The sequence below is a fragment of the Aplidium turbinatum genome, chromosome 11, assembly GCF_918807975.1.
Source record: "Aplidium turbinatum chromosome 11, kaAplTurb1.1, whole genome shotgun sequence".
NCBI classification, from domain to species: Eukaryota; Metazoa; Chordata; class Ascidiacea; order Aplousobranchia; family Polyclinidae; genus Aplidium; species Aplidium turbinatum.
The window spans coordinates 12,008,853-12,032,793 of NC_137482.1; the positions used below are offsets into that span (position 1 = coordinate 12,008,853).

Below are 23,941 nucleotides of genomic sequence, written 5' to 3' on the forward strand. Positions count from 1 at the left end.
TGTTTTTAGCATCTCAGTAGGCTACTGATCTCATCAGGTCCCACAGCCACAGCCTTATTCAATTTAGTTTGTTTTACGGCGTGTTCAATTTCACTTTTTAGAATATTTGGTCCTGACAATGGTTCAATGAATTTGAAAGATTTTACAGTTCGATCTGGATCGTCATATAAATCAGATAAATACTCTTGCCACCTTTTCTGTATTTCATTTTCTTCCAATAGTATTTCACCTGTTTTACTCTTTGAAAATCCTGACTTTGATGTAGAATTGTGCTTTGCAGTTAACGTTTTGGTTCTGATCCTTTACACTACAGAATGCATAACCGATTTCTTAAGTTTTGTTGTAGTTGACTAGTACCAAAAAATAGCTCGGTGGCCAAGTAGTTTCGCCCTTGGCTCTGGTGCTGGTAGATCTGAGATCGATTTCAGGTGAAGAAAACCGAAGACTTTATAAACCGATTGTGTTCTTTCTTGCATAACGTAATAAGAATAAGTCGAGTAATAATGTGATGACATTTACAATTTAAAATGAGCCCTGTCGTTAAGAGACCATAGCAGTTTTAAAGCGACAATAAATAAAGCCATAACATTATTATCACTAGTAGCCTAGGCCAGGCCATGGCCACCTTGAGATCCGGCCTGATTTGTCACATTTTGCAGATTTTGATTACAGCTACTGCTAGTGCTTGACTGACATTTTTTGAGATGTTTTTACTTTTTGCGGTTTCCTAATGACAAAAAACTTTTTTGTTGCCTTGGGAAAGCAGTAGCAAATGAGAAAAAGTAAGTTAAAAAACGCAAAATCAGACTGTTATTTAAAATTAACAGTCTGACTAAAATTTACAAAATCAAATTTTCTTTGTTTTTCAACCTGTGAGGTTGTTAAAACCTATTGTGTCATCTGAGGAAAAGAATAAACAAAGCGTAAAAATCTAATTTTTAGAAAAATTTATTTAAACGTTCGCCCAAAGTTAGAAAAACCTGGAAATTTCTGCAAAATGTGACAAATCAGGCCGTATCTTTAGGTGGTCATGGCCAGGCCTACTAAAAATGATTCTTGGAATCAACATAATTGAGTTGCGAATGACTTTTTGAAAGTTTTCATTTCTGGCAATTTTGCAACAGATTTGAGCCAAGGATGCAGGGTAGGCTACCTCAGCGAAAGTTGCGAATAATTCTTTGAAAGTTTTCGTTTCTGGGAATTTTGCAACAGATTTGAGCCAACGAAATTAGTAAAGTTTCCGCATTGTTGTTTCTTGTAACCTGTTCCATCTCAGCTGAACTCACACAAACAACCAAGTTATTTCTTGTCATCTTACGTCTTCTGTAGTGCAAAATTTTTCAAACGATGATTTACAAAAAAGTCTTGACTATCTCATTGTTATCGACGATAATTGTGGTAGAATAGAGTCACATGGTACGCACATCTAATGTGTGGTAGTTTAGTAAGGGAGGAAGTAGGCCTAATTTTAATTTCAACTTTAGCCCTGATTTTAGGATAAAACGGTAGCCTACATTCTAAGACCTCTAGAAAAAAAAATTGAAATTTTCGTACAACCTAGGGACTTTATATTACAAAAGTAAATAATATATAAAGTCCCTAGTCCAACCTACTCCCCCCCTGAAAATTACTTTTCACGTAAAATTGGCTTGTGTTTTATAGACTTCACTTTTTGTTTATGGCATTTAAAGTTCAAATAATATTTACTACTGTAGCCTACTAAAAAACGTTAATAATGTTGCAAGACAGCCGCAAACAGTATTTTTTGGTCTTGATTCATATTGAAGATAAAGACAAAGTGGCTGTCTTGGCTGTTGCCCGGACGGTTGTTTTAGAACGAGAAGTCGGCGACATTCTCGTGAGTGTGAGTAGCATAAGATACGGTACGGGAATGAACTTCTTTCTGCTTTAATCTTTATCACCAGCTTCATATTCTTGGGCCTAGATTACTCTACGATGCACAGCTAACAACATAAAAGTAAAAAAAAGTATTCTCAGCCATACTGAAGGTCCACGGACTCCCATACCCTAAGTGTGCACCAGCCGAGGTTCCATGCATATCTCAAGCTTCTATCATCCATCTTATTTTTGAAAAAGCATCGACCGGCCTCTAGTCTACTTTTCCTTTCGAACTATAGGCTATTCAACACAGTTGTACGTTTGTGTGGTATTTATGCTTTTATAACAAACAAAACATAATCATAATTGACGGCACCAAGCTACCCCACATGGCGCATACAACCTCAAAACATATGTACACATTTTAACCACCAGCAGCCCTATTGTTTTATCTTTTTATGATTGCCAACATCTTGATAAATTGCATCAACACAAATTGTTTTTATGATTGCCAACATCTTGGATAAATTGCATCAACACAAAGAACTTGAACGATTTCAAGTAGACCTACGGTATCTATTTTATACAATTTAGTGTTCTTCATTTTCAACTTTCGGTTATTTTCGAGTTTTTGGATTTGTGTCCAGTGTTTTCTGCTTTGTTGTCTAGCAACATGCTTAGTTTTCAAAGTCAATCTTCAAAAGGTTACTCCAGATAACTCAGTAGATAGGTACACAGCTTTGTCAACAAACAAACTATAAGGTCACTTGGCGATAATTCAACTCTTTGGTGTATGCGAGCAATGCACTTCAAGGACAGCTTTCTATTCAAAATGGCAGCTAGCAGCCTATGCTGTCAATGTAGATGGAATAATTTTAGGCAATAATCCTACAATAGCAAGTGGATACTACAAAAAGAAAAAGCTAACAAGCAGTGATCAAAACTTTTATGAAATAAGGATCCCTATTCTCAATGATCAGTCTTTTTAATTTCTTTTTTTTAAGGCAAACTCCAACAACCGATGTTTCTTCGAGTAAAGGAATTGTTGCTTTTTGAGTTGAAGGTACAGTAGAATGTGAAAAAAACGTTCAATTTCGCCAAACTTGTAGTTTTGCGTACCATGAAAGCTACACGACTAGTCAAAGTAAGTCACGATGCTTACAGTATTGCGTTGAATTTATAAATCAACTTTACTTCAGGGGTGGAGCTGAGAGAAGCTTGAGTGGTAATTGTTTCTCCAGTTTTGTTTTTTTGGCCTCCAAAAACAATATTTCATAACTTATATGGATACAATGTTTTTCGGTGGGCTAGTTTTTTCACCATTAGTAGTACTAGCCAATTCACCAAAATTCGTTCGCCTGGCTGTGTCACTATTACTCCGTTCTTCTTATATACATAGAGCAATATAAGAATGCAGCAACTTTTTATACTGTATCACAATTCGACTCAATACATTCCGGAATCTTGTGAAAGTTTTCGCATGATGCTTTAGATGATCTTCTAAATTTTTGGCTAGCAACAGCAACCACTCCAGAATCAGCCTCAGAATCAAATGCTTTCTTTTCCGCTGTCTCTTCGGTTTGATTTAGCCAGTTGTGGATTGACAAAGAGCGTTTAATGTGTTCTGTCAACGGAGGAATGCGATCTCGGGTCACCAAATATGATGAAAGATTCATAAGGTCGACGAAAACTTTATATCGGTCACTGAAATGGTAGATTGCAGTTATTTATTCATACAATAAAAAGCTTGGCAAATTAGTTTTTCTTAAATTGGTCGATTGGTATTTAAATTTTATGACTTCTTCTTGAAGCATGAAATTAACTTAAAAATGAGAATGACGTCATTGAAAATTAAAAAATGACGCAGAAAAAAAAAGATAAACTACGATTGGCAAATTTCAGTTTCATGTATATCTTAGTCACCTGCAAGTGGAGCGGAGATAAAGATAACCCGATGATCCGCCTGTTCCTATTCTTCCTCCAATCATTCTCTGCACCATACATGTATGACCGTCTGGAAAAATACAGAAGCACCATTTTATTCTTAGCTGTTAGTAAAAAGTAAAAATCAGCTTCGGCCTTCGGGCTTATTAGAGAAAATGTAGATATAATAATGTAAGGTTTAATGTTAAAAAATGGTCAATACACACGAGTTAAATTTCTTTAAAGCGATCTTTTTTCAGCCCATAACATTTAGATTTTTTAAAAGTTCATATCCGCCTGAACGGCATTTCTACGACCTGAGCATGGTTTGAGCTTACTTTGTCATTCCGTTCTTTTTGATAAAATAAACATAAACAAATCTTGATTATTTTGTTTTCAAGATCAAGATCACTCAAAAAGAGTGATCTTAGATTATGATCAAGATCATGCCTATCTCTGTGAATAGGCTACGTGAAAGTGGAAACACTTCAGACGGGTTTTCGAAATTTTACGAACCATTATGCAATTCCATAAAAACTTCGTCAAACAATAAGTTATGAAAATCAACCTACTCAACTCTGACTTGTGCAAAAACCTAGATTCAAACAAAAAGCATTATTGAGCCACAAAATACACAAAAGCAACCAAAACAAAGCAATTTTTTTAAATAAAGAAGCACATTTTCACCATGAATCCAAATTCCTGTGGCCAGATCACTTCAACGTTTCTCAAGGTCACATTGAAGTTTAGAAATTATTGAATTTTTATTTCATGTCAAAATCAACATATGCTTGGAAAAATTTCTTTATAAAACTATACAGGAAGCATTTAACGAAGGCGTACTGCATGACACTGTATTTATGATTTAGGGATCCATGATATATGATACTTAGGAGTCGCTATAACTACCTTAGATGCAAACGTAGATACTAAAAGTAGATGAAAGTAGAAAGGCAATCTACTGTATTTCGTTAGACTAATAAACTACTTATTTTATTTCACTTTTACATAAAAATTTATGCGCTTGTAAGTTGATGAAGTTTATTATCTATTAACTTTCTACTTTTTCTACACCTACCCAATCCACCAAGAAAATGCTAAGTGACTTATTGTTTCACTCTCACAAATCTTTTTAATTTTGACTGACTCGGACGGTATGGGCAAAATTCATAAAAAAAATCAGCAACTTGGTCACATACCCCGGTTTGAGAAATGCTGTTGCAATACTATGGTACTCAGGTACTGTAACTCAATATTCTACACAAAATTTTCAAAAGCTCCAAACATGCTCAAAGACAGTGCAACGTTTTTCGATAGCAAATTCAGGACGACCCTTGACGTTCAACGACGTTTAAATAACGCTATTCTTAATGATTGATGTAATTAGTAATAGTGACAACAAATAGAAAAGCAATCTAAGGGAGATTGAGGTAAGATGAGCACCTTTTTCTGAAGTTGTTTATGCAAGAAAACGGATAGTTTTAAAAACTTTTGGAATTGCGATTACTGGTGGACCATTACACCAAGTAGGTGTAGGTCTACTTAATATTCCCTCATTTTGCAATGTCAATGTTTATCAAATTTTTAAAGACTATGATGTAAGATCATTTGGAAGTGTAAGCTAAATGTTTGCATTTTTGATTTCTCAGGTTCTTGTACGTTTTCTTGCGAATGCGTAACAAAACGAAATGGCTTGGATTTCGAAACGAGACGAAACGCAAAATTTCCTCTAAAAATATTATTTTGAAACGGAAACAAGATAAGGAAGTTCGCCCCGAAACGAAATGTTCTGAAACACTTTCGAAATATTTTTATGTAGAAAAGCCAAACTTGTTAGGCTATACCATGGCCACCTGGAGATTTAGGTGGCCATGGCTATACCTATAAAAACAAAAAGCATATTTGCTTTACTGCTGTAACAATAAAACTATTCATAATTTTGCACCTGAAAAAAAAAATTGTTATTACAACATAAGCACAATATGCGCATACCATCATAAAATGCGGTTCTAAGTGGACATAACGAATACATTGACAAAAGTTGCATTATGGGTACGGTATCACATTCAGAACACGAAAAATGAAATTTCGCCTGCAATTTTTCTAAAATCAGGAGTTGCTAAATTTTTCCCGTTGTACATTTTATCCCATCTTCTCCTACAAGATTCTTAAAAAAGATTTTATCAGATGTTGATCAACACACTTACTCACAAAAAAGCGAAGGTAGGCCACTTCCGAAGTGTTAGCTCAGCTCTATCAAGCATTGCATAGCCTAAGCATAGGCTACTTTGCATACCTTGGTGAAAAATTGCCGATGTGGGTCTTATTTCAAATGCTTATTTTGAAAAAATAATACCAGTCTTTCTTACATCTCAGCTTGGTGAACTGACCATCAATATCCATGAGACATTGTAGTATTTGAAAAGGAAGATGGCATCGTGGTTCATCTCGATAAAGATAAACCATCATTGCTCCCTGATCGAAATATGAGAATAAGATAAAAAGATGATGTAGCCTAAAACAAACGAAAATATGATATTAGGCCTATGCAGTGGCCTACACGGCTACACTGGTAGTACTTTTACCACATTACAGTTGGTAAACGTCTTATTTGGCCGTTGCGTGGAAGCCCCAGATTAAATAGAAGGCTATTTAGTCTCACGATGACCGAAACTACTATAACAATAACACAAAACAAATAACCAAAAACGTAAAGAAAATGAACTTATGAGGACAGCAGATTGTCAGGTTGATATTTTGCATGTCACAAGGGGATGAGTATTTTTTCCTATCTTAAGTTTACAATTCATTTTAGCCTACGCTTAGTGTATATGCAAAAACTATAAATTTATTGCAGCATAGCTTCTCTTTTTGATGCATAATCCCCACCTGCATAGCTTTGTGAGAAAATCTTCTGTTACCTTTTGCCACAAGACTTTCATGAATATCCTCGTCAAAAAAGGACTTGAATATATCGCATTGCTTTTGATGTTCGAGACGTAGATTCTCTCTTTTATCAGGATCTGTACAGCTCTAAAAATAAATTAATGAAACCAAAAAACATATTATTATTGGTTGCCGGCAGCCTGTTTAGAAACATACAGTTGAACACCTCAACAACTTTTTTCGGTGTTGCGCGGTGAGACATCAACACAAGATATAGCTCAATCTATGATCCAACGTTCCAAGTAACGTTGGCAAAATTGTTTCTTTACAGAAAAGCACATAAACCTGTGATTTGTTGTTTTGATAACTGTGTGATTGGTTTACTATCTGATTTAAATAAGTAATTGATCACATCTTCACAAAACTAGAACAACTCATATTTTCTGACTGGAATAAATTGCTTTAGGCTCATGCAGCTTAGCCTAAAACTACTTATAATTCACATTTTTCCAGCCAGTCCCAAACCAAGGAACGACAATCCTACTTAAGCTTCGTGCTATCAAAAACCGAAAAAATACTATTACAATGATTAAATTATCTTATTTCAATAGTAATGTAAGTAAGAAGTATAATAAATAAAAAAAAACTTTGCAAACATTAGCCTACTCAAATGAAACTTGTTGCATTTACATTAAAAAATGACATCGCTTGTAGCCATTTTCCAGTCATAAAGTTAAATAACTGCTTATTAAAAGTATTTAAAGAATATTTATTTTTCGTTATTTTTACTTGGCAACTTTGGGGCTTTTTTTCCTTTAAAAACTTAAGGATTACTTTTGTTAAACAGAACACCAAGATTTACTTATTTCCAAGCATCAAACCTTTTGTACTTAAAAATGTAATTGAACCGTTCTGTGCTTTCTATATCTATCAATGAAAAATCCTGACAATTAAATTCCAATTGAAGTTATCCTACATGTTATTACAATGTTATTCATCTGATTTTTTTTGTCATCTGCACTGTTTACGATAACATTCACAAACCTTGCAATTTAAAAACTTACCTCCGCTTCGAGTTTGTTCTGAGCCAACATTCCATCGACGCTGCTTTTAAATTTACTTGTAAAATTAAACCCGTCCACCTCTAATCCTGGCGTGCGTTCCAACCAGTTGTTGACCAGCATAAAAAGAGAATTCTCCGTTTTTGCCTTTTCAATTTTTTTTCGTTCCTCTCCAAAGAAAACGTTTTCATAATTTGTTCGGTTGTACAAAACTCTCAATTCCTGTAGCAAAGTTAAAAGTGAAAAAAATGGCATATCAGAATAAATCTATTGACGCAAACATTTTGGGAGTAGTGCAGACTAGTTTCCGAAAGCCAATCCCTTCGTTTGTCAATCGTGTATCAAACAGATCGACGCAGGCCAGAAAAGTAAGAATTAGGCTACTAAACTTTCGTAAGGGACAACTGAACCGGGTTTAGTTTTAACTGTAGCAAGCCAAAGCTCGATCTAGATTCTAGAATTTCTTATTTTGCAACAAAAGTTGTGATTTTGAAACATAAATAGGTATTAGATCCTACAGCTATTAAAAGACCCCTAATCGGTGAGCGACAGTAACTTTTAGATTCAAATATTAAAAGTTTTTGTATCAATAAACGTTTATTGCAGATTTTTAGAGCCACAAAAGATGTTTTGCTTGGTAAGTTTAAGCTACAGTTAATTATTGTAATATTGTTGTGACATTTAATATGTTATGAAAGTAAAAAAGATTTTACTGATTTTATTGCATTTCCTGCTTCGTCCATTTCATTTTCAAAGTTAACAAAAGAATCATGATTAAGGGAAAGACGAATTGTATCAACATCCCAGTAAGGCAGGAAGAGCATGGAAAATTGACAATTTATAATATTGATTTGGAAAATTAAATATTGCTAAGAATACAATCGGTAACTAGGAAAACAAACGTCTTCATTGTTGAAGTTCATATTCAATAGTTTCATACTTTGTGCGTGTGGTGAGGCACAGTGACGCAACTAGAGATTTGTTCCAGAAATAAAACATAAATAACGTAGCCTACAGGTGCTATTTTTTTATGCAAATAATGTGTTTAAGTTTTTTTTTTAGGTTTTTAGCGCACCCAAAAAGAAGATCGAGTTTTTACTAAGTAGAATGGTTAAAAAAAGATATGGAATAACACAAAAGCATAGATGATACAAAGAAGTCATTGTTCATCCATAATATGTACTGTAACTAAACTGAAAGAAAGAACCATGTAGAGAGAAATTAGATGGTGGTTTATCAACTCATCCAAATTCAACCACACCCGAACAGAATTCAATTGATTTACTGAAGTCATTGCAGCGTACCGAAATCGGTTTTGAAATAATTGCCGAACTGTCAGTTTGCAGATCAACCTGCGGTCTATGTTGCAGCTAATTAAAACAACTATAGCTAAAACATGCACGATAGACTCCAGTAAGTGAAAATGAAGCCACTTACAATGTAGCACTAAGTAGCAATTATGTTGCCGCAGCAAACGGAAAAAATAAAATTACACTTGTGGGCACTCAAACATTTTGTTCAAATTTGATGCAAAAACAATAAAGATTTGCTGTAATGATAACATTTAAATACTTTGTAAATTATTTTTATAATACAGTCTACTTGACAAACCATTTAGACTTTAAAGTGAGACGAGTTACAAATTAGAATCCACCTACTGTGATTCACTTACAAATGCTTCATCCATTCATGAGCACAACAAAAGATATCAGACAACTAGCAAATTATTTCATAAATAGACCAAATCCATAGAAAAAAGTATCATTACTTTGTTAGAAAAAAGAGAGCAAAATGTTATTTTTACATAGCTAGGGCGCATCGCCAGTGATATGTAATGGAAATCAACTTATCAGTTTCATCCGCAATCATAAATGTTTCGTCGGAAATTTAAGTAATCTCTGCTTGCTTCTTGTAATTTTGTGTTTACGTTGTCTTAAAAATGTTTGTTTTCTTGTTTGGTGTGAATTTTGAAGCGTGGGATCGTTCTATTTTTCTGTTACATTTTATTACTAATTTAAGTGACAAAATTGTCATTACTGTAGAGTGGCAATTGACTAAGAAAGCGTATGTCGTCTCCCTGTCAGTAAGGGAATTTCTGCAACTTTGCAATGTGTGCATATTTCAAGCATGTACTTTTCCGGTTTCTAAGACTATTATCACATCGTCTACATTTTTAAAAGGACACTTTTGCTTGACCGATTCTTCTTTTTACATCATTGGTGTATCTTCCATCACGTGTAATGTGGGACCTTAGGTACGTGAAGGTAGTGACCTGTTCCAATTGTTCTCCTTCCAACGTAATTTTTATTTTTATATTTTTATTTCTTTTTTTTTATCAACATTGACTTTGTTTTTTTAACTTTAGTTTCATTCGTTACTTTTCGCTGATTTCATTGATGTTGTCCATACAACTTTTCCTCGGTTTCAGCCAGAATGACAGTGTCATCTGCATATCTTGTGTTGTTCATTACTTGCCTATTAAACCTGACTTCGTTTCTGTCCAGCGTAGTTTCCTTGATTACTGTATTGCTTCGCTATATGAATTAAACAAAATTGGTGAAAGTATGCACCCCTGTCGAACTCCTTTGGATATTGAAAAGAATTCAGTGAGACTGCTACCACTTCGAACTGTTACTCCCTGTGTTACTGTTAGTTAAAAATATATGTTTTTTATATGTCATCTTTCTAAGAATGGGACATTAAGTTTTCAAGCAATTGTAGTAATTTGATGTGTTTTATCCTGTCGAATGCTTTACTGCAATCGATATAGGCATTGTAAGTGTATTTTCGTTTTTCTATTTTCCGTTCGCCAAATTATCGTAGGAGGAAGGTTCCATTTGTTGTTCCGGGTACTTTTTTATATTCTACTTGATTTTCATCTATTTGTTGTTGTATTATTGGGGTTATTCTTTTTTTGGTAATGTGTAGTAGAATTTAGAATTTTGCTGGCGTGTGATGTTAGACTTGTAGTCCTGTGTTCCTCACATCTCATTGTTTTGTTACTTTTGGTATTGGGATTAGGATACTCTTGAAGTCATTTGGACATTCACCGCTGTTGCATATCTTGTTTATTAGCTTCGTCATGTTTTGCAATCCCCTTTCTCCCACTTGTTTCAGAAGTTCTGCAGAAATTTCATCCACTTCACTTGATTTTCCTTATAGGAGGCTTGCTATAACATCTCTAATTTCATCTTCCATAATTTTTTGTAGTTTCAGTTTTTGCTGGTGATACTTTTATATTGTCTCGTTCATCATCGTATAGTTTTGACACATATTCCTGCCATCTGATGGTTATTCCTTCTTGAGATTAAATTACTTTACCATCTTTATCGATCACCCCCACCTTTGCGGTTGGAGGTTGACCTTTCATCTTTTTTAGTTTGGTGTACAGTATTTAGAAAAGATGTTTCGAAAAGCCTTTTCAATGGAGATTAAAGTTAACGTCACTTTTTGTTTTAGGTTAGGATTTTTTTGAATTTTAAAACGTTGTTTAAAAAATCTTGCGTCCACAATTTGCTAACAACGTTGTTTAACATATTTCGTAGAAGAAAACGGAGCAATAATTTGAATAAAAAATTACAAAACAAACATATCATGTTGGACATTTTTTCAAGACAAAGAAGTGCAAGAACTGAATATGAGGTTTATCAGTCATCAAACCCTGGCTTATAAAAAGGAAAATTGGATGCTTCAGCTATAGGTTACTAAGTTACTTTATCGAAGCCGATTGCTTCATTTTCATGACCAAAACTGAATAAAGCAATCGAACCAGATTGACTGGATACGCATCTCATCCATAAACTTACCTCTCTCACTCCTAAACGTATCTCGATCATGCGGAATTGTAAGCTTTGAAAACCGGAAGAATTGCCAAGAAATTGTCTGCAGCAGAAAGATCAAGCTCATTTGTTGGCTTTGAAAAATAAAAGTGTGACATTCGAACACACAAAAAAAAAATCCAAAGTCAGTTTCTTCAACTGCAGTGTTTGTAAATGAAATAAAAACAATGTCCGCAGTATTTGAAGATGACATAACTATACTTGAAGATGATACATTGATATGATACAAAAAGACAATGTTGTATAACGTAGCCTACAGTATAAGACACTACAGTACACTGAGTACAGTGTCGCCACCTATAGATTGAAGACCACTGGCCTACTCCATAATAAAGTCAATAACACTGCAATACATTCAGTAGCCTAGGCCTACTGTACAATTATGAACATAACAATCTCGAACGGTGGGATACCGGTCAGTTTCGTAACACAGCATCAGCTGACTTTTGTAACACTTCAATAAATGAAAACTAATTGAAAAAATGTAAAAATTATAGAGCAGCAGTTCTCAACCAGGGGTCTGTGGACCTCCAAGGGGCCCGCGAAGCGTTCACAGAGGGTCCGAAAAAGTTTCCGATTTTGCAGCATGGTTCATAAATCACAACATTTAAAAATGGGTTATGTTTTATTTATACATTACAGTGATTCTCAAACTGTGCGTCGTTTGAAATTTCAAAGGGTGTCATACAAAGGTTTGGTTTCCTCATTAAAAAAATCATAAAAAAAATTGAATTTTTTCATAAGGCTATATAAGTTCAACTTAATGGTTTTGATACAGCAGGTTGTTGATTAATGCTTTATTTAGAGATGCAAAAGTTAGTTAGCACTTAGCAGCCTTTTATAACTCACAGTTTGCCATGAATGTGATAACAACAAATATTGATTACAGATAAAAAAAAAAAGGGCAGTAAATTCTTTGCAAAGGTTGCAAAAATTCTATTAATTTTCGACAAAATCTATAGAAAAACGTCATATCAGCATATAGATTCCAGATTTTTGATCTTGTGTGCCAACATAGCTCTTAATTTCGTTAATGCCATCAATCGTTATAAGTGCGTAGCGGGTTTTAGCAAATTCTTGTAAATATGTCGCTTCGAAACCTGTGAAACGTTTGTTTCCTTTAGATGACGCAATATACTAAAGTTTTTGATAAAATTTGTTTAGGAGTCCACGACCGCTTCAAGGGTACTAAAAGGGGTCCCCCAAGACAAAAAACCACTGCTATAGCCTAGAGTTACAGGATAGGCTACTTCAAAAAATTTCAAAACTTTTAACAAAAGTCCATTATAAAATAGATCAACTTTAAAGCAAAGGAACATATACCTCAATTCGAGAAAGTCTTGAGAAGTCATCGTTTCTAAGATTACAAATTGAGAACAAAGCAGCTATAAAAACAAAAAAACAATTAAATTCAATAAAATCTGAACTTACAGAAAGATAAAAACGTTTGGATAAACAGTCAATAAACATGATCATCAATCTCACTTTTAAAATCTGCGTCACTCTTCCCAATCTCGATATGACGGTGAGCTGATTGCGCTCTTCTAAATATTCCTCCGAAAATATATCGCGCACAGAATCAATGTCGAACAAGATTTGCTTGAACCATAGCTCGAATGCTGGAAAATCATTTTGCATTATAAGCAAGGTTTAAATTAAAAAAAATTGTTTACAGTGAAAAGCATTAACCTAAAAAAACTCAACTGTTAGGAAGTTGTGGCTTGTATTGCAATGCCTAAAAGTACCATTTTTCGTACAACATGTTACAATTAAGAGTCTTTGTTGATGGAAGTCTTGGCTGCGGGTCATGTAGTCTTATAGTTTACACTTGCTGGAGGGAAAGAGGCTTTAGTTTGGCAAGTGCGTTTGTTAACTTTCAAGTAGTTAAAAATTGTAGCCTGACGAGTTGTAATACGGTATAATCCGCCTAAATGGATACCGACAAACGAAGTTTTGCCTAATTTAACATTTTCCCCTGGTTCCGGCAGAAGGGTATGGGATGGCATGGAAGACGTTTTGCCATTTTCCATCCTGAGGTTTTCATCCATTTCATTACAGAGATCTTTCATTCCATTTTCCATCACATCTCAAAAGTTTCTTTCATCTTTCATTTCATCCTCCATCTGCAGTGCGATAGCAAGTTTCTATTTTGGGGAAACCGGTTGGTATATTTGTTTAACAGATAAGGCTGCTAAAAACTACGATTTCCGGCAGTGTCAGGAAAATCTTAAATTAAACATCAAAGCAATGATTGACTGCTTTTCAGACGTAATGTTCCAAAGGTCAAATCATAGCGATCACTAGAGGTTGCCATGTTCCAAATATTAAATTTTATACAATAATTTATAGAAAAGTTTTTATAAAATAGTAGGCAAACTAAAGGTCGGTAACACTAAACCGACAACTTTTCCAATTTCTGTAAGTCGCATGACTTTTTGCTGTGATATACACGAAGGAGGCATAGGAATGCCAGACATACAATCTTACATCTATGCGTTATAATCTCGATGGATAAGCAAACTGCTCGATGAAGATTATTTTGCTCCTTAGAAAATTGTTAAACAAGCTTTGGTATCCCCCACCATGCTCATGTGTCTAGCAACTAGCACTTTTACTTCAATAAACAAACAAAAAATCAAAATTATTATCCCCTTCCAGTCAACCTCTGCTTGCATGAAGTCTCTACACACCGAGACTTCGCATCAACCCCTGTGGTTAAATAAGTCAATAAAGCTCAATAGGAAATCTATGTATAATAAAGAATTAGCTGAGGCATAAATTCTTTGTTTTGGCCAATTGCTAGCTAGACCATAACAGACAGTACCAGTCTTATGATGACATATGCTCAGCTTACAACTTGACACCCAGCAATGAAACATTTGTTAGATTTATCGAACTCATCTCATCATTACCTCCTTCCTGGGATAGAGACAACGGTAATTTAAATCACCCAAACTACACCAACAACATTACCATACTCACATCCAACCTAAACACAATACGCGAAACAAAAACCGCATACCACTTTTACCTTGACAAAGTCAAATTAATTCCTATAAAGCAACAAAGCAGATGGCAGCACATTGCAGGGATGAATTGGAACTTGACGATGTAGGAAAACATTTACAAATCTGTACATTACAGCACGCCAGAGAACAAACTACAAGCATTCCAAATAAAGCTGAACCTCATGGCGATTGTGACAAATGACGCATTGTTTGCGTTTGGTCTGAAGGAGAGCAACCTCTGTACATTTTGCAAAATTGCTGTGGAGAATGCCTTTCATTTGTTTTGCGAATGTCATGTTGTACTAAATTATTGGGAAGATGTTTTTTTCTTGGATATCAGCAAAACTGAGATATCCTGTGATAGAAAATGACCAGTTGATTCTGTTGGGTACTGCGAATTCTAATTTGTTAAATTGTTTACTTTTATGCCCACGATATGTTGTTTATCGATGCAAATATGCCGAAGCTAACCCGACAATTTCCCAGTTCATTCGAACGGAGAAAAAAACTCAGCAATCAGATTGGTGATTGCCGTGGCGTAAAGTCTGAGAAATTGAAAAAATTCCAATTGAAATGGAACCACATGACATAATTATGAACTCGAACTTGCATGCATCTTGCTGATGTGCTGATGAATACAATGTCCTTTATCTTTGTGTTTTGTGTTTGTTATCTGTGTTGTTATTGTAGGTGTAATAAAAAAATAAATAAATAATCCTTAATTATGTCATATTCTGCGCTGTATAACTATGTAGACTTGCAGATACTTTGCGTAAAATTTGAGCAACAGTTTGTTTTATTGCAGTTCGTGTTTTTTTATGATTGCATCAAAATCTCATTCCAAACTCGTTTTATCTTGCGTAGGCCTACATGGCTAGCGTTGCTTATAAACGAACAAATTCCATAGTTTGCCTTGTTTGTTTGAAGATTTAAACCAGCAGGTCTTACCTTGACATTTCGCATAACTTAACAGCTTTTCCAATTTTCCTTCAGGTATGAAGTTAAGCGGATTCTACTGTATGTAGTTTGTATAAACTGTTTGTTAAGTAAGTTATTGTATAAATTTGCGTTTTAAAAAGCGGATTATCTTGTTGTCAAAACAACAGTTGTTTAGGTAAAACTACGTGCAAGCAATTCGGTTTGCAACCCAAAGCAACAAAAAACCGTGACTGAAAATAGTGTATGCGAAACCTGCAGTTGGGACGATTAATCTCCTATAAAAGCAATTATTTAGACACAGTGAATGAGTGAAATCTTTGTTACTCAAGCTTCTATTCTTGCAGCCTCATAATCCTCCACAATTTTTCTGGGAGCTTTTAATCACTGTAATCAACGAATCAATGCTGTCCTCGAAATGTTGAATTCCTCAATAAACTTTGTGTTGTGTTTTGTGTCTTCACTTTACCTTGTAGGCTACCAATGTTGCGCTTTTCTTGCAAAGTTTAACAATTTTGAGCAATATTGGGAAAATCGCTAAACTTTGAGCTTTAAGTTAAAAAGCTAGGTTTGATAGCAACAAGTTAATTTAAATTTAAAACCAGAATGCCTAGCATCAAAGTCAGGATCGTCACCGTCAGCAATCAACGATTTTAAACATCGGCTTCAAACATTTCATCATTAGAATGCTTTGTCTGTGTTGTATTTTTAGACATATAATAAAAATGAAGTAAGGTCGCAGTGACAAATAAACTGTCGACATACAAAACGTAGTGATAATAAATATAGCCAACCAAGTAAGTGAAAATCCATTTACCTCTTGATACTTACTTAACTGAGTGTATAGAAACAACGGAATGTATAGCAAGAAAGAAATGCAAGACATGCAACTAATAATAATAATAATGTTATGGTTTTATTTATTGTCGCTCTACAACAGCTAAGGTCTTTTAGCGACAGGGCTCATTTTTAATTTATGTCTGATTTACGATGTTATCACATTATCACCCGACTCATTCTCACTGCGCTATGCAGGATAGAACACAATCGGTACCGGTTTTTTTAAAGTCTTCGGTTTGACCCGACCTGGAATCGATCTCAGATCTACCAGCACCAGAGCCGAAGGCGAAACCACTCGGCCACTGAGCTGGTAAGACATGCAACTGAGGAACGTGCTACAGAACGCTAATTGATTACGACGCGCAGTGCGGCGGTAATCAATTCCAACGTATGTACCAGAAAACGCTGAAGGTGATTATGCAGTGACGCTGATCACGAGTTACATAATATCGACCTAAATTAAATGGCGACTACAACAGTCTGCAGCAACAATAGTGCAGTCAAAAAGTTATTACGAATAGGTCAGGGGCCCAGGACTACTGTTATAGGTTCTAACATAAAATCTCAAAGTGTCATTGCTGCACCATCTGTGAAGCGAAAGTATGCTCACTGCAACAACTTTGTTCTGGGACTGGAAACTTAAATGAAGATGGCAACGCAGTGACTATGAAGAATATTGTCTTGAAATATTAAAGGACGCTTTCATAACTGGGTTGTCTTGCAACTTTGTAGAAAAATCAAATATTCGAGTGTTTCGTTTAATGTGATACACAATCTGCCGGTACCCGGTCATTTGGTCGACAGACATTTGGTCGACAGTCATTTGGTCGACAGACATTTGGTCGTCAGGACGTTTGGTCGACAGACATTTGGTCGACAAGACATTTGGTCGTCAGGACGTTTGGTCGACAGACATTTGGTCGACAGGACGTTAGGTCGACATAACGATTCATTTTAGGGTTAGGGTTAGTTAACTAACTTTAACCTCAACCTAACCTAACCCTAACTCTAATCGTAACCTAACCCTAACCCAACTGTCCTGTCGACCAAATGTCTTGTCGACCAAATGTCCTGTCGACCAAATGCCCTGTCGACCAAATGTCTGTCGACCAAACGTCCTGTCGACCAAACGTCCTGTAGACCAAATGTCTGTCGACCAAATGATTGTCGACCAAATGTCTGTCGACCAAACTACCGGCTACGGCCAGTAGGTAGGGCAATATATGGTTTGACCCCAAAAAATTTACAACAAAAGGTTTTTCAACTGATTTGATTAGTATTGGGTGTCAGTGTTAACATATTCAAAATCTTAAGGGATCCAACTTCCGGAAAGTGGTTATTTTCAAGATGGCTTCCAAGATGGCCGCCAAACCATTAAAATAACAGTAAATTGACCATACCTCGGTCATCATATGACCAAAACATGTAATTTTGGTGTGTATATCTAGGTTTTATACCCTGTGAAGTCAATGAGACCATTCTCAGAATTGTTGAATTATCTGATAGCCTATAAATTCAATATAGCAATCCAAGATGGCCGCCAAACCAATAAAATAACAGTAAATTGACCATAACTCGGTCATCATATGACCAACACATGTAGTTTTGGTGTCTATATCTAGGTTTTTAAACCCTGTGAAGTCAATGAAACCATTCTCAGAATTGTTGAATTATCTGACAGCCTATAAATTCAATATGGCAATCCAAGATGGCTGCCAAACCAACAAAATAACAGTAAATTGACCATAACTCGGTCATCATATGACCATAACATGTAGTTTTAGTGTCTATATCTAAGTATTTATATCCTGTGAAGTCAATGAGACCATTCTCAGAATTATTGAATGATCTGATAGCCTATAAATTCAATATGGCAATCTAAGATGGCCGCCAAACCAATAACAGTTAATTGACCATAATTCGGTCATCATATGACCATAGCATGTAGTTTTGGTGTCTGTATCTAGGTTTTTATACCTGTGAAGTCAATGAGACCATTCTCAGAATTGTTGAATTATCTGATAGCCAATAAATTCAATATAGCAATCCAAGATGGCTGCCAAACCAACAAAATTACAGTAAACTGACCATAACTCGGTCATCATATGACCATAACATGTAGTTTTAGTGTCTATATCTAAGTTTTTATATCCTGTGAAGTCAATGAGACCATTCTCAGAACTATTGAATGATCTGATAGCCTATAAATTCAATATGGCAATCTAAGATGGCCGCCAAACCAATAACAGTTAATTGACCATAATTCGGTCATCATATGCCCATAGCATGTAGTTTTGGTGTCTATATCTAGGTTTTTATACCTGTGAAGTCAATGAGACCATTCTCAGAATTGTTGAATTATCTGATAGCCAATAAATTCAATATAGCAATCCAAGATGGCTGCCAAAACAATTAAAAATGAACAATAGCAATGTATTGGTTTTAAAAAAACCGTTAAATTTCTATATAGATTGGAGTAAACTAAGCAGGCATAAAGAATTCATACGATGTGGTTATGTATAGTAGACTCTTGACATAATCAGTGTAAAGAAAGCACATGGATCAAGTATTAATACTATTACTAAAGCTCATCGCTGTCACTCTCGATGTCATCGTCTGTAATTATGTGATTGTTGTATGGGTTGACATATGAACCTGTTTGGCATGGTCCACATCCAGCATGGCATGGTAGCCCATATCTCCGGCAACTACAGTGAGGTGGACAAGATTCGCAATTGCAGTGTATCATTTTCAGTAGGTTGTCCGGGGCAGCTTTCATGTCCGTCATGATTGGAACCATCTGATTATTGTCTACTTTCCACCCCCAGTCTAGAGCATCCATACCATCGTCAGTAGCCTACCCATCCAGACCATAATCTGGTAGTAAACTCTGAGGCAGTGGAATTTGGTAGAGGATGCTGTATGTGGCAAACGTTCAGGGTGAACAAACTACATGTTTGTTCGAACAAACTACGGTTCAAAACTACCTGTTTTGGTCATATGATGACCGAGTTAAGATCAATTTACTGTTATTTTATCGGTTTGGCGGCCATCTTGGATTGCCATATTGAATTTATAGGTTATCAGATCATTCAATAATTCTCAGAATGGTCTCATACATGTAATTTTGGTGTGTATATCTAGTTTTTTATACCCTGTGAAGTCAATGAGACCATTCTCAGAATTATTGATTTTGAATATGTTAATACTGACACTCAATACTAATCAAATCAGTTGAAAAACCTTTTGTTGCAAATTTTTTTGGGGTAAAGATAAATTATGTCATAAATTGCCCTACCTAACAGTCTCTTCACAACTTTTTATGTAGATGTCAATCTTCAAAAAGTTGTTACACGAATGCTCTCTACAATTCTGACGCTTTTATCAAATCGTCGTATTTCAATGGTGCCATTAGCAGTTTAATCGTTGACAATTTTTCGCAACAGCGTTATCTGTCAACTGGGATATTGTGATTATTACTTGTAGGCCTATTATTCTTTTTTTTTTTTTGCATGTTTGGTAGTACAGTAAATATAGACGTGTTGGTTTGATGCAAATAAATAATAAATAAATAAATTAACTGACAAACATAGAATATGTTCCAAACACTTTTAAACAGTCACGAGAATGTGAAACTAAGTTGCAAAAAGTGTAAAGATTTAAAAAATGACTAAAACAAAACATGCTGTCAAATCTGATCAAGGTCTCTTGCAAATAATTGGCCTACATTCCATATTACCTTGGTGTGTGATTATGAAGAGATGCTCATCGTGCACTGGAGGAAATTTTCCCCCTTCCGTACTTTTCAGTTCTTGTGCTGATAAAATCTTGGAAGTCTGATAACAAAAAAATTATATTTTATTTTAGTTGAAACAAGTACAACTGTCAAATCAATTTAAGCTATGTCTAAGTGTCGAAGTGTTAAAGCTATTGAAAACTACAAAGCTATAAATCAATCTGACGATTGAGGAAACATTGCAGCTGATTTAACAATTTTGTTTATTGTTGTAAATATGTACTGTGTTAAAAGGAATCTATTATTTCATACAGTTGTCATAATGTTGAGAGCTATCAACTTACCGAGACCTAAATAACGCTTCTGTGGGTCAACTTATGATGATTTACAAACAATCCGAATAAATAGGGCACAAACACGACAGTTATATCCAATGACTTTATATTAATGACTAATGACAGAGAGGTTTGGAAGACCATGATCGCGAACGTCTATATCAGACCAGGTAAACAAACATCTTGTTGGCTAATCGTTTGACCTCTTTATTAGTGAAAAGGCTTGATGCATGTGTTCAACAAAAGTTCTTTGAAGACATGTTGTTACGTAAGTTCTGTAAACATAAGCTATGTTGTTTTCCATACAGAAACTAGTTTCAAAATGATCAACAAGATGGAGTAGCTATAACTTCTTTTACTGAAAGGTGTTCGGGCACTGAGAGTTTTTTTATCATAAATACTCGCTTGTCACCATGGTTTAAAATTTACCGTTGATACTGACAAAGCAAGATCGAAAAAAAAATTAACGACACGGAAAAAATGTGAACACACCACGATTAGTTGATTACATAACACTTTTTACCATTTTTAGCACACGCGTATACTGTCGCGAAATTTATGCCATTCATACTTCACTGCTAAAAAATTAGCATAAATATGCATAAAAAGCAAAAAGTCAGCCCTTGTACAAAAACGTCCTGACTTCTAAGCAACACAAACGACCTTTGGCAGGATGATAATTTTGATTATATAAAATTGTTATCCTTATTGGCTAGAACTACGCGGATAACGATTTCTTTTAATTAAGAATACATTCATTAAATCTTAGTGATACGGTACTAAAATTGATTTAGCTAAACTCAAAATGACTACAAATAAAAAAATTGATTCTGAAAAGCAAAATTTTAAGAATGAATGATGCGAAAAACTTTCTCCTTTAATATCAAGAATATATCATTTAGACATAGTGTCATAAATATATTCACGGTACCCTAAAATATCATAAAGAATGACCTGATTTCTTAAAATAAACGGACAGAAAAAACAAATAATTTGTTAGAAAATTTGTCAACATGTTGCTTCATTTCAACAGAAATAACGTCTCCTGCGAATGCGATTGGTTAAAGCATGAACGTTTCAACTTCCAAAATATCAAACACAAAAGTTTGAATAACCAATATAAAAAGTGATTGAAAGATCACCTTCATTAAATTATTTGTAACACGCTTTGGAGATGTTTAAGATGACTTTATCGACTTTTGACATTTGATTGATTGACCCTTTATTTTCGGACTGAAAGAGCTTTACGAGCTTATTCTTGACACAATTTCACATACTTTGAACAACTGACACAGACCCGGTTTCTCAGTTTGTCAAAGCAAAGTTCCGATTGTTCAAGTGATGAACTGTTCCAGAGCTGCACTTGAAATGCGTTGCTCAAGAGCACACCCCGCTCGATCTTGCAGTTTTTTTCGTTCTTAATATTAGGCGCTTAACCAACTGAGCTATCGGGGCGGACTTATGCTTATGTGTTCAAACTTGCTTGTTGAGATTGTTTCACACCTTTTTTAGTTAAAAAAAGTAAAATTGCAACTGCCAAATTTTAATTGAACTCAAACAGCTTACACCGAAAAAAAAAATTGACCTTACATATTACACAGTCAAGCTTTGCGTATTGAAATTGGTATACAAAAGTTTATAAAGTGGAGCACGAAATTGTCTTTTCCGAAACATATGAGAAGCAGCATTTTTTTAAAGGAAAAGCTGTTCGTTTCGGATAACACCATAATGCCGAACACTTGTCTGTTCAATTCTTTTGTCAAAGCCGACATTGGCAAGATATGCAAAAAATTCGTATTTCATACATATCAATATCACTATGAGTAAAATGGTTGCAAAAACCTTTTGGTGAGGTTATAAAAGTTTTGCATAAAATTTTCAGATTACCTGATTTGCATCATTAGGCTATGACGTTAGTACTTTAAGAAATGAAGCAAGGTCCAATTCATTTTACGTCAGCCACTGGTAGACAACACATATGTTCAATAAAAGTGTGGCCCGCAGTCAAATCCAATTAAGTGTATTTAGTCTTCAGACAAAAATAATTGCACTCCTTGGTTTACAAACTATATTTGCAGTAAACATGGCCAGGCTTTTAATGACACTGCACACAAAATGTAGCTGAAGGTATTCTGGGTTCATTGTGCCATCAATTCAATGTAGTCTTGACGGCGCCAATTTCTGTGTGTCTTGATTTCTAAACCAACATTGTCTATGTGACAAAGTTCGCGATGCGCCATTGTATCTGCATCAACACTTGCAAACAGCATTGAAACCTCATACTGCGTTTATCAAAAACGTGCAGTCCAATGCTAACGACCCGAGCAGAACCGTATCGATAAATAGAAGTACGCTATAGTATGGCTAATTTAGTTAATGTAATGAAATCCAATGCTTATTTTTTAGGTTTCTTTTATGAAAAATGTATAAATCACATATATAGTATTAAAAAGAACAGCATATTTATTTACATGTCTTACTTGCAAATATTTTCCATACGTCAACTGCTTTTCGTCTTCTATTCCATTAAAACCTTCCTGGGAAGAAATTGGATGAGCATCTACGTCATCTCCAGTTTGACGCATCCACAGTATATCTGATTCTCGTCTCCTGCGACATCACACAATATGCAAGAATATACAGAACACACTGATGCAAAGTGGTAAGCTGCACAAGCAACAAAAACTTTACTGAATAATGTGTTGCAAAATATATAATTTAAATGTAGGCTACGTAGGTAAATTGCTATTTTTCGATAACTGAAGTAATAAAACCTAATAAACCTTACCTCTTTTCAAAAAATGGGCAACTCATATTTTTGCGCTTGCTTGCTTTCAAGTATTCACGAAGAGCCCTGTGGCTATAATGATCGCGTGTCTACTGAAACTACAACTTATAGCGCTTCAATTACTGACTCAAAACACTTCTCTGTAAGAAAATGTGATTAACATCACTTGAATGTTCGTTTTCTCAGCCATGGTATTTTGTTATGTTACCAGGTTAATGAAAACAAGCTACAAAGCTGGAAATTAAATTGACATTGAAAGGCACAATGTTTGCTCGGGACCTATCTCCATTTTGTTTTGTTTCTTCGATTGCTTGCGTCAAATTACTGTTGCAAAAAGGATGTTGAACGTACAAGGGTAGCTTTCAGCCTCCACTAATTTTGGTATGCCTGGGCTTGATTTTGACAGATTGAATCATGGATTTTAACAAAAACGAGACTTTTCCATCGAAGTTAATGTCAGTTTGCATTTTGCTTTCTGGCAGCAAGGGAAAGCTGTTGCTATTGCAGGCAATTTGGTTTGAAGATGTTTTCTTGGACACGCCACTGATATCACCATCACAAGTCGCCGAGTAATTACCCAGTTTATTATGCTTTTCGAAAAGTTGGTTTATCAGACTAGCTTGCACTGCTCACAACAGCATGGTTCAACTTTTTTGACCAGCGGGCCACTTTTTTTCAAAAGCTTGTCGATTTTCGTGGTTGTTCTAACAAAAAATGTATGAAGCAACGGTTTTTAATGTTTACATGGTT

General features: G+C 35.1%; 1 protein-coding gene across 1 annotated transcript; it reads right to left on the minus strand.

Moving 5' to 3' along the window:
* Positions 1-2,165: 2,165 nt before the first annotated feature.
* On the minus strand, positions 2,166-23,316 carry LOC145779458 (tryptophan 2,3-dioxygenase-like). Its single transcript, XM_082591052.1, has 11 exons — positions 23,192-23,316; positions 22,884-23,013; positions 20,072-20,168; positions 13,034-13,167; positions 12,872-12,933; positions 11,516-11,591; positions 7,713-7,931; positions 6,652-6,795; positions 6,132-6,237; positions 3,763-3,853; positions 2,166-3,543 (listed from the first exon to the last, which is right to left on the minus strand). The coding sequence occupies exons 1-11, from the start codon at positions 23,215-23,217 to the stop codon at positions 3,264-3,266; spliced, it is 1,365 nt and encodes a 454-aa protein (XP_082447178.1). The 5' UTR covers positions 23,218-23,316; the 3' UTR covers positions 2,166-3,263.
* Between the last annotated feature and the right edge of the window lie 625 nt (positions 23,317-23,941).